The 12,238-nt window shown below is 45.1% G+C and overlaps 1 protein-coding gene across 2 annotated transcripts in view; it reads left to right on the top strand.

Annotated features, from left to right (window-relative positions):
- The first annotated feature begins 435 nt into the window (after window positions 1–435).
- The window catches only part of NR2C2 (nuclear receptor subfamily 2 group C member 2), a 52,833-nt gene continuing 41,030 nt past the window's right edge, over window positions 436–12,238 (top strand). For both annotated transcript variants that reach the window (XM_060239625.1, XM_060239624.1), the window contains exons 1-2: window positions 436–1,387; window positions 8,654–8,737. In XM_060239625.1, the coding sequence (XP_060095608.1) occupies window positions 8,678–8,737 (60 nt within the window). In that variant the 5' untranslated portion in view covers window positions 436–1,387; window positions 8,654–8,677. The remainder of the gene's footprint in view (window positions 1,388–8,653; window positions 8,738–12,238) is intronic.

Genomic DNA, 12,238 nt, shown 5'->3' with positions numbered 1-12,238 from the left:
CCCCAGTGTGATCCCTGAGACCAGGTATATTGCTCTGGGCCTGAAATGTCAGCCCTCACAATTGAATGACTACTCCCAAAGACTGCAATTATACCATTCTATGTGCTGTTATTCCACTCCCAGAACTTCTACCATTCCCTGGGACTGCCATTTGACCCTGGGGGGTTGTCATTCCAGTCCCAAAGCTCAATTTCTCAAAAATGCCTGCCACATTTTCACTGCATTTTTCTGTCATCCAATGTATTTCAATGGGTCTCATCTCATGCACATCAATTGCCATTGCTGACTCCCATTAGATTATGTGTCAAACTCATTTGTTATGAGGGCCAGATCTCACAAAAATGTCACTTTGTAGGGCCAACCCATTGTGTGCCATAAAATGTAATGCCAGTACTTAAGATATAAACTTTATAAAGGACACATGCAAACTCAATTAAGGGTATTTTTTACTCCAAATACAAATATGCCTATACATTAACACTCTCACACACATTAGCACTGGGACAGCATACAGGGACATAATGCAGTCTGTGGCATCTGGCAATAGAGATACATGGGATGGATAAAAGCCCTGGACAAGTTCCAACCCGCAGGCACTATGTTTGACACCCCTGGATTATATCCAATGGGCCCCTTTGTTCCTCAAGAGCATTCTCGACATTCCTCTTTGGGTACCATATTTAGCTCAGGTGAGCCGTTCTGGGTGCCACCATAGACACAATGACTCAAGAGTAAGTTCATGCACGCACTGGCATTTTCCTTTGCGTAGCTATGGGTGCCAATGCACACAAGTAGTACCCGATCCTAGGCGTGTTCAGTTCCTTCCGACAGGATGGGGTTGCACCACCACCAGACAAGAGCGTTCCTGTGTCAATGTCCGAACGGACGCCGGGCCTTCCATTTTCGAAGCCAGGCGCGCAGATGGAACTCCGGCAAGGAGGACTTCCTCTTTCGGAAAGAAGAGGGGCTGTTGGAACGGCGAGACGCACACATTCGCAGGCACCCAGGTAGCCCCTCCCTCTTCTCTGCCGTTTCCCCTCCACTCCGGCCCCGCCTCATTAGGCTGGGGGGGGGGAGGAAGAGAGATGGAGGGGGCTGTGGACAGCGTGATGCTGGGAAGAGGAAGCGGGGCAACGCTGCCAGCCTGCGACGGCAGCGCCCGGCGGGGTCACGAACTCTGACCTTTCACAAGAAAACGACAACCCCCCCTTCTCTGCCCCCCCCACAAACAAACAATAACAGACGACCACTCCGCCCCCTCCTCCTCCTCGCGGGACACTTTTAACCCTCTCGGCGCCACCGTCTCTTTCTCCCGGGGGAGGGGGGGCCGATCCAGGCCCTGACGGGAGACAGCCGCCGCCGGGTTCTTTTGGCGCCAAATCCTCAGGTACATTAAGGCTTAACCCTTCCTTGTGTTATGGGGCAGTGCTTGTCTGGCGGACGGGAGGGCGGTCGCCGGGTTCAGCGGCTGGGTATCGAGTCGAATAGCGGAGCGTCCGGGCGGGGTGTGGGTGCTTCCTGATGAAGGGCGCCTGGCTGAACGCGCTGGGTGCGGCGCCTCTCCCCCCCCCCCACGGCAGCAGTGGCTGGGATAGTGGCCGTGCTGGTGCGAGGCTAGACCAGCAACAAACGAGGAAGGAAGATGGAGTCTGAGCGGGCGGAGGCAGTAGCTTGAACCCGACCCTTTTACCTTTGCCACCGGGAGGGCGGAGGGGAGGGGGCGGCGGGTATTTTGCATACGGGGCAGCCCGTCGCCATCTTAGCGGTCGTTTCCCCCCCTCGCTTGACAGTTAGGAGTAACCGCTTTGTGCATTCTGTCGAGCCTGACAAGGGAACGCGCCACAGGCGAAGTCGAAAGGGAAGGAGGGCGGGGAGACTAATGGCGGAGCTCAGAAACTTGGCTACCGGCCAACACCGCCATCTTGTGCCTCAAGAGCCTTTTTCTCTTTTACTCCCCCCTTCCTTGCTGGGAGGCGGGGCAAAAAAAGTGAAGGGCGTCCGAATTCTCCAATTACCATTATGGAACTGGAGGGCGGGCTTTTCTGGTTTACAGGAAAACCGTACTGGTTGGGACGAGAATGCGGGAAAGGTCTGCTTATTGTCAAGCTCTGCTAAAACGGAACGAGCTTCTGGGTTGCACTCATCCGTCATCATGGCCATAAGTGGTCAAAACCTGACACAATTCCTAAAGTGATTCAACAGTACCTTTATAAAAGGGCGAACCGAGCTGTTTGGCAGGAAAAATGCACTCGAATGAAGGAATGTGGCAGTACCATCAAGTTAAACAACTTTGAGTCAAAACACTTTTAAGGCTTTTGATAACAACAGAAAAACCTCGCCCCGCTTGTATTTGTTTGCGTTTAATTTTGTTTAACAATATCTCAAACTTGTCCTTTTAATCATTTAATAATAAAACGTCACAGGCAATCTCCCTTCCCAAAAACCAGAGTTTGTTCACTTTCCCGGATTTTCTGAATCCTCTGAGATTGAGAGGGGGGGACTGGGACAGGGTCAGGATATTGGTGGGATGTGAGTATACTGAATACCAGTTGGTAGTGGAGTTTATTAAGTATATATCTGTCTTACATTCAGTAAAAATAAAACAGCTGCTATTTATTAGTACATGGAATGGTAAAGCCCCAGTCTTGGGATCAGTGCTGCAGTGGGAGCAAAGCTTATCTTTGGTCATGGAGTGGTCCAACTCCAGACATCACCGGTAGAGTAATCATTGAGGGGAAACAGCAGAATTCTCCTTCAGAGAAAGTCCAGGTTTCTCTAGAAGGTCAGTATGTTGCTTTACCATTCCATATATTAATAAATAGCTGTTTACTTTTACTTGAAGGAAGTAAAGAGGTGCACTTGGAAAAGGTTTTGGGGGGCAAGACTAAATCCCTGTCTGTAAGTGACTCCACCCATAACTGATCAAGCCAGCAGCTCCTACTCACACTGTTTGAACTCAGGTTCCATTTCTTACATTATTGAATTATATAGAAAGCAGATGGAAACATACAGATAGATGCTGAAGACCCATCCTCCCCTTATTATCATTACCCATATTGGGTCCCAATTTTGTGGACAGATATCACCATACCAATATCCACCGACCACACCTACAGTCCAAGCGGAGAAACTGGCGTGACTCATGTATGCCAACAACAGTTGCATGGGATGGCAAAAAATGAAGGTAGGAAGTTCACTTCTCACCTATCCATCCATCCTTTACAGAGGCCACTGATATGGGTGGGGCCAGGTAGTGAACATAAAGTCAGTTTGGCTGCTGCAGAGTTCGTTTCCAACGCTGTAGTCAGATATAATAATATGAATAAATAAATGTCCGAGTCTGAAGGATTGTTTTTAAGTTCATTAGCGTGATACTGCTCAAGGCCATTGGGTCAAATGAGTAGTTTCATTTAAGTATCAGGATATTGGTGGGGCAAGAGCTAGGGCCTCCTTTCCAAATCTGCCCTTGCTCATTTCAAACCAATCACTACACGTTATCCCCTACTCATCAACAGGCTTAATATATCTATATGTGCAAAAGCTGTTCAAGAACATTTCATCTGACTCTGAGTGGCCCAGTTCTCAGAGGAAGGGTTCTGTCAAGCAGTGCAGTCACAGAGATGACACTCTAGGTTAGGGGTGGCCAAACTTGCTTAACATAAGAGCCAAATAGGATAAATGTCAGATGTTTGAGACCTGCAATACAGGAAGGAAGGCTAATAGAGGAGGGAGAAAGAAAGTAACTTTAAATGCATTCTCCAAGCCAGCTGTAGGTGTGGGGGGGGGGGCTTTGAGAGCCACACAATATGTGTGAAAGAGCCACATGTGGCTCCCAAGCCACAGTTTGACCACCCTTGCTCTAGGTTGTCCTTGCAATTTAAAAGGTACTTTTGCACACACTGTCCATGATGGCATGTGCTTTGCTAATATTTAATTTCTTTAAAAAAATACATTCTGCATTCTAGTACATTCAAAGCAGCTTACAAAGATCAAAGTTACAAATGTCAGCAAAAATGATTCAGAAACAGTTGTAATAAAATATAAAATCACAACCTGCTGCAAGCAACTGTCCTGTAAACTGAAAGATCCAGCATTAAAAAAAAGCAATGACGCTCAAAAGAGCACCAATCATCACAGCGCAGAAAACCAGAAAAATTTTCCTGAACAATCATGCTCCAAAACTGCTGAAAAAGAACTGCCTTGCACATTTTTCTAAACTTTTTTAGAGAGGTTGCCTTGCATACCTTGTGGCAGGCCATTCCAAAGGGTGACTTGATAAAGCTCTTGTAATAAAATTTACCTCTTGAAAAGAAGGTTCATCTAGCAGGTAGCTGGTGAGTAGGCAGGGCCGTAGCCAGGATTTGGAAGATCAGGGGGCCTTTACATTTTTCGGGGGGCACTAATGCCCCCCAGCGTCCCACACGACCTTCCCTCTAGTTGTTCTCCCTCTCTGACACCCCCCCCCCCCAAGGAAGGGAGGGTGGCAATGAGAGTGACAGGCAGGAGAATGGACAATGATTGGGGCTGGGAGAGAGGGAAAGGAGGCGATCAGACTGGGAGGGAGGGGAAGAAGCCAGGAGAAGCCGGATTGGGGCTGGGACTGGAAGGGAGGGGAAGGAGGCGGGGAGAAGGTGGCGATCGGGGCTTGGAAGGGAGGGAGAGAAACTGGGAAAGAGGCCAGAAGCCGGCGATCCAGGCAGAAGCAGCCCTCCACCTCCCCGCCAGTTAAAGGGCCTGATGATCAGCTGTTTCATGGGCCCTTTAACTAGCACAGGGGCTGGGGCTGCTTCTGCCTCCAGCCTGGCAGTGCTATTTTAATGGCAGGGAAGGGAGGGTGGTGGCTAGGGGCAGGCAAGGAAGAGCTTCCCTTCCCTCGTCTCCTCTCCCTGCTGCTTTCCCCATCACCAAACCCCCTTCCTTCCCCATCATTAAAATAGTGTGCGGGGCTGGAGGTAGCAGCAGCCACAGCCCCTGTGCTAGTTAAAGGGCCCGCGAAACAGTTGATCGGGGACCCTTTAACTTCAGCGGGAGGCTGGAACTGCTTCTGCCCTCGCCTGCCAAATGCTCACAGGGTCAACGGCAGCCCCTAGAACCATGGCAGAGGCCCTGGGGCTGCTTGGGGCCTCCAGTCAGGGGGCCTCCCACGGAAGTCGGGGGGCTGTGCCCCCACAGGCCCCCTCGTAGCTATGGGCCTGCGAGTAGACCTATATATGAAGAGTTGCTTCAGCACACAAAAAGTGATGGTCAAGTCCAACTAGTGCCCCTTGTGAACTAGGTATGTACCCTTACTAGATGGTTTCACATGAGCTGAGGCCAGCTTCTCCACTTTTACAGTGGCAATCAAAGCCGGGACCACGAAGGTTACTGTAAAAGAAACAAAAATAATACTCATTATTCCTACTTATCCAGTATTTACTAGTAACAAACACAGTGCTTACAGTGATAGCCAAACATAATATAAACAAACATATTTATACAACACAAAATCCCTCCGGAACCGAAAGCACATACTGCTCCTACTGTATGATGGATCAGTGTCCTATAGAAAAAATATGGAGCTGTAATACAAGTCCGACAATATCCAAGACCGGTCCTATATTGTTTCGAGTGCAGAGACTCTTCTTCTTGGGACCGTCTTTATTGTTGATTCAGTAGGTAAATGGTGCTTCTTTTAATTTTTATCTCACTTTCATGGCTTTGTTTTCATTTCTCCTTGGAACGCCTGCAAATTATCTTCATATCCTGCTGAAATGGCGCTCACTATCTTTGTTGTGAGCCATGTAAAAAGGTAAGATTAAGGAAGTAGCTTTTTACATGGCTCACAACAAAGATAGTGAACGCCATTTCAGAAGGATATGAAGATAATTTGCAGGCGTTCCAAGGAGAAATGAAAACAAAGCCATGAAAGTGAGATAAAAATTAAAAGAAGCACCATTTACCTACTGAATCAACAATAAAAAAGACGGTCCCAAGAAGAAGAGTTTTTGCACTCGAAACAATATTGGACTGGTCTTGGATATTGTCGGACTTGTATTACAGCTCCATACTTTTTCTATAGGACATTGATCCATCATACAGTAGAAGCAGCGTGTGCTTTCGGTTCCGGAGGGATTTTGTGTTGTATAAATATGTTTGTTTATATTATGTTTGGCTATCACTGTAAGCACTGTGTTTGTTACTAGTAAATACTGGATAAGTAGGAATAAGAAGTATTATTTTTGTTACACGGAGAGGCTTTGGGATGTTTTCTTCTCCACTTTTATATGCAGATCCCTGGCAAACAAGTTGGTGCAGAAAGGATTTCTTGAAGGCAGAAAATTTAAAAACCTCTGCAGCATGCAGAGCACCCAGAGACATGTGCATAATGCTGGAGTTGAAATGGAAGCCCTTGTTTTGGCCCTCCCGCCTGCATTCTGCAATCACAGCATTTTTCTAGTTTCTTTATAATAAGAAATGATGTCCCAGGGACTTTTGTAATTCTACTTACCTGTGATCAGTATTTTCAATGTAAATTAAACGTATAACTATCATGAAGAAGTCAGCTGTGTCCACATGTCCTCCTAGTTTTTAATAAGAGTTATGAGAATATATCACCAAAGCCAGTTTGATGAAGGTTCTTCTCAATACAATTCATAAGCAGTAAGCATTCAGGCTTCCACTATAGTATACAGCAAAAGTAGAAAATGTAACACTGGTTTTTTTCCTGAATTAAACAAAAACTATCACCTAAACTTTGCCTGTTTTATGAAATAAGCAGTGGTATTACCTATTCAGGGATCCTAGCATTAGTTTAGGTTTTATTAAATTTATACCCTGCCCTCCCCGCCAAGGCAGGCTCAGGGTGGCTTACAAGAATCATCATAAAACAATGCATCATCATAATAAAATAAATTAAATTTAAAACAATTTAAAAACAGTTGGTGCTAATTTTATTATTCAAATTCGATGAAGTCAGTATTCCCTGGATTCCTCCCGCTGTTACAAGTCTCAAAGTCAGCCGAAAGCAAGCCGGAAGAGTATGGTCTTACAGGCATTGCGGAATTGGGTGAGGTCTCTCAAGGCTCTAACCTCCTCCGGCAGCTGGTTCCACCAGTAGGGGGCTGCTACTGAGAAGGCGCAATCCCTGGTAGCCATCAGCCTCGCCTCTCTTGGCCCGGGAATCACTAAAAGATGTTGAGTTCCTGATCTTAATACCCTCTGGGGAACATGTGGGGACAGACAGTCCCTCAGGTACTCAGATCCTCAGCCATAAAGGGCTTTAAAGGTAATAACCAGCACTTCGTAGCGAATCCGGTATACTATTGGCAGCCAGTACAGTTCTTGCAGCGCCGGCTGTATGTGCTCCCACCTGGGCAGCCCTATTAACAGCCTGGCTGCCGTGTTCTACACTAGCTGTAGTTTCCGGGTTCGTGACAAAGGCAGGCCCATGTAGAGGGCATTACATTAGTCCAATCTTGAGGTGACCGTTGCATGGATCACAGTTGCCAGCTCACTACGGTCAAGGAAAGGATCCAACTGTTTTGCCCGCCTAAGATGGAAAAAGGCAGATTTTGCAGTTGCTGCTATCTGGGCCTCCATTGTCAGGGAGGACTGCAGTAGCAACCCCAAACTTCTAACCTTGTGCGCCGTTGTCAGTGGCGCACCGTCACTTAGGCAAAGGACCTCTGTCTTTATTGGATTCACTTCATTCGGCTCAGTTTAAGTCATCCAGCCACAGCTTGCAATGCCTGGTCCAGGTTTTCTGGGACATCATCAGATCAGCCGTCCATCAGTAGATAGAGCTGGGTGTCATTGGCATACTGGTGGCAACCCAGCCCATACCTCTAGGCAATCTGGGCAAGGGGTTGCATGTAGATGTTAAAAACATCAGGGATAGTACCACCCCCTGAGGCACACCTCAGATGATTCTCCCCCAATTGACACCCTTTGTCCCTGACCGCAAATGAAAGAGGAAAGCCACTGTAAGGCCAACTCCTGGATCCCTGTGTCGGCGAGACGGTGGGTCAGCAACTGATGGTCGACTGTATCGAATGCAGCCGATAGGTCTAACAACATCAGTACTGCCAAGCTGCCTCGACCCAAATGCTTCTGGAGGTCATCCACCAGGGTGACCAAAACTGTCTCTGTCCCATGACCTGGACGGAAGCCGAACTGGTAGGAATCTAGTATAGTAGTTCCTCTTGACTTCTCTGTCATATTGCACCAGGCTTACGGAAGCATTGAGAATCTCTGTTCATGTCGGAGTGTTTCCCAGCCTAGCACAAAGAGAGAGGCTAACACCCCCTGCCTATGGTGGATTCATCCATAGGAATCACCAGCCTGGCACAAGCATAGCAACCTCTATGACTTCTCTGCAATGAATGGTGAACTTGGAGAAGAGAGGTCTCTGATGTTCTTATATACAAATGTGTTTGCGACAATTTCTGATCCCATTGGCAACTTTGTGGTTTCATTTGTTGAACACTTGAAGCTGTTTCATTAAGTGGTTTAAAAAAAATAATATTGCGGTTGTAGTGTAACATTCGCCATTTTCCTACAAAATGTGCAGCACAATGTTCCCTACTGGCTTAAAGCTATACTATATATTTTATTGGTTTTTATTTTAAAAAATGGCAGAATGCCTAACAGAAGTTATTGGCATCCCTCCAAACAGTTTCTCTAATGAACGTCCTTCACCATGACAACCAATATGGAGGTGCTGGCTCAGCAGATAGTGGAAACACAGCAGGTGGCTGAGGTGAGTGATGGATGATATTATAGTAATTCACCCTTGGTTTTAAAAAGGCAAATATGTCTTCCGTTATTTACATGTGATCTAGTAGAAGTTCTTCATAATGTGCTGATGATTGCACCCACTAATAGAAGCTGTTTTCAATTCTAATGTAATGTATTACAGCTCATCTGTATGTAATAAAACATCCGTTCAAAGTTACTGGGGGTATGCCTTGCCCTACCCTCTAACTGCAGTTTGTCATACAGTGAGCTGCTAGGTGAGGAGGAGATGGATTTAATTCTCCAAATATGTCACATGCCTTTCTTGATCCTAGCAGCAACCTACCTGTACAGATGGTTGCACATACGCAACAAGGTTTTTGACTGCTCTTTTCCCCATGCCCAGCTATTTCTTGTTATTGTATTGACAGCAGCCTGACAGCAGTTAGGTCCCTGAATCAAAAATATGCACATGAGCACAAATGAAGTTTCCTTATACTGAATCATACTGTTGGTCCATCACAGACAGTATTGTCTGTTGGTCCATTACAGACAGTATTGTCTGCTCTCCAAGATCTCAAGCAGAGATCTTTCATTTAACCTATTGCCTGGTCCTTTTTATTGGATATGCTAGGGATTTAACCTGTGACCTTCTGCATGCCAAGCAGAGGCTCTATCATTGAGCCATGGCCCCTCTCAATAAGAGCAGACCTGTCTACTGTCAATCTTGTGGTGTGAACTACTCCATGGTTTTCAGAGTACAGTAAGCTCATTGCCTCCACTGGCATATTTTAAGGTCATAGATGAGCGTTTAAAACCTCTGATTCTGAATATCTATGGACAGTGATTACACGGTGGCTCCTGAGAGAGTGTATTTCTGACTATTGAGGCAGTGGGTGCTTTCACACCGTGACTGTTTGCAAGTGGATTTTGCTATTCTTGCACAGTAAAAATCTAGTTGTGAACTGCATTATTTAATGTGTATGAATGCACCCAATGTAGTCCTCAGCAGTTACACCCTTTAAACCCCATTAACTTCAGTTCCTTTAGAAGGGTGTGACTTTGCTTAGTATTGCACTCTGTGTGTCATAGCTGACAGAGATGAGTAGATACACATTGTCTCTCTAGAACAGGAGTGTCAAACTCATTTGTTATGAGGGCAGGAACAGACATAAATAAGACCTTTCTGGGCCAGGTCAAGTTTGTCATAAAATGTAATGCCAGGTAGCAGAGATATAAACTTTATAAAAGACACAGACACACACAAAGATTTTTTAAAATCATGCTTAAAACATTAGCACTTGTTTGTCTTAAAGGTGCTTTCTTTGTCTCTCTCCCGTGTAATCCAGGCTCTCTAAATTGCACATCAGAGCTACTGAGCCAAGCCTCTCTTCCTTCTATTGGCTGAGGCTCCTCCTGGTCTCCTGGGGAAGGAAGGAAAAAGCCAGAGCTTCCTTTGAAGCAAGCTATCCCTTCCTCCTCAAGGGAGGAGCCTCAGCCAATGGAGAAAATAGAGGCTTTTCTCTGTAGCTCCTGTGTGATTGAGCAAGCCTGGCAAAGCAAGCTGGGATGCAGAAGGAAGCAAGAGAGAGGGAGAAGGAAGCTGATGACAGCCAGTTGCTCAGGGGCCTGGTTGCACGTTTGACACCCCTGCTGTAGAACAGATGCTGCTAAGTTCAACAGGGTTCAATTTTGTAAGGCCTTTGTTAAATCTGAATATGCAACTATTGGTTAAATTGATTTTTTTTTGAAATTTTAATATATTTTCTAATTACACTACAGTTATAGGAGTTCTTGCATTCCACAAATCCCCTGGTCCCAGATTACAGATTATCCTCTCTGCTGCCAACAGGAACAGCCCTCTGCCCTCCTCTTAAGTGGCAGCTTTTCAAATACTTAAAGGATGCTTTCACACATGCTACATAATGCAGTTTCAATCCACTTCAGTGACCATTTACAAGTGGATTTTGTCATTTCACACAGTAAAATCCAATTGCAAAGTGCATTATTTAGTGTGTGTGAAAGCATCCAAAGAGAGCAATCACGTTACCCCTCAGCCTTCTCTTCTCCAGACTGAACATTCCCAAGTCCCTCGTAGGCCTTGGTCTCCAGTTCCCTGATCATCCTCGTTGCTCTCCTCTGCACCTGCTCCATTCTGCCCACATTTTTTTTTTTAAAGTGAGACCTCCAGAACTGCACAGGTGCACTCTGACTAATACAGTGTACAGTGAGACTATAACATCTTGCAGTTTGGATGCTATGCCTCTGTTGATACAACCCATCTTTTTTTGTTGCTGCATCACACTGGCTGCCTGTATTTAGTTTACGGTCCACCTGTACCCTAAGATCTTGTTCACACACAGCTATCCAGAAGTGTATCCTCCATCCAGTATGTGTGTTGCTAATTTTTGTTACCCAGATGTAGAATTCAGCACTTATCCTTGTTAAATAAATTGCATCTTGTTCACATCAGCCCACTTTTCCAGTGTGTTCAGTTCTTGTTGAATTCTGTATCTTACAGTGTGCTCACTGTTCCTCCCAATTTGGTGTCATCTACAAATTTAATGAGTAGCCCCTCCACTCCCTACTCCAAATCATTTATTTAAAAAGTTTTTTGTTCCAGTTTCATTATATAGTAGTTACCATAACCCCTACATTATAATGGAAATGCTACTGTTTAACCAATAATAAAAAATAAACCAGTCTTCTAATGTTACATTTAGATTTTCAGTCCCAGTGCATGAGTATTGTATTCACTTTCATTGCTTTTCATCATAATATGAAGAGATTGTTTTTAAATTTTATATTAGTGTAAAACAATAAAATTCTGCCTAAATAAATCCATATAGAATACATTCCCGTTAATACAATGTACAGATTTAAATTCAGCTAGTTTTCACTGGGAGAACAGACATTTTAAAATGCCCTTATAAAGTTGAACAATTTGGCTCATTGTCACTTCTGACCAGATTCCCTTCTCTTGGCCCCTGTTTTCTCAGTGGCTCCTTTCCTAGGCAACATGCTTTGCTTAATAGCCTCCTTGTTTACTTTCTGAGCTTACTTATCAGATTTCAGGATTTTTAAAAAATAATGTAAATCTTTTAGAGCAAGTTATTTCCACCAGTTAATTAACTGATCTTAAATTACAATGTGTCCTTTTTATTGCTAGGTAATCTTTCAAATTGGTCAAATGGCTCTCCCACATTCCTAATGCCAGGTACAGCTTGGAATTTCTAAACATGCTAACAGGGGAAAGAACAGAGCAAGACAATTAATCTACTCTATGCTGATGTCAGAAAGAACCCAGAACGACTGGTGATTTTCCTTACTACAACTTCAACAGGGATGTACTTTTGATAGTTGCCTGCCTTGTGAAAGATTATAGGTTCCTAAAGCATATCATAGGAACAGAAGTCCACACATTTTGGCTTGGCTTAGTAACCAGTCATTGTTTTTTCCTGACTTGCATAGAGAATTCAGGGCTGGTGTGTATTTGGTCTCAAACTATGCTGGACTTTGGAAAAGA

The sequence above is a fragment of the Heteronotia binoei genome, chromosome 5 (assembly GCF_032191835.1).
Source record: "Heteronotia binoei isolate CCM8104 ecotype False Entrance Well chromosome 5, APGP_CSIRO_Hbin_v1, whole genome shotgun sequence".
NCBI lineage: Eukaryota > Metazoa > Chordata > Lepidosauria > Squamata > Gekkonidae > Heteronotia > Heteronotia binoei.
The sequence above is the reverse complement of the archived record's forward strand: the minus strand, read 5'-3'. Positions and strand labels throughout refer to the sequence as shown.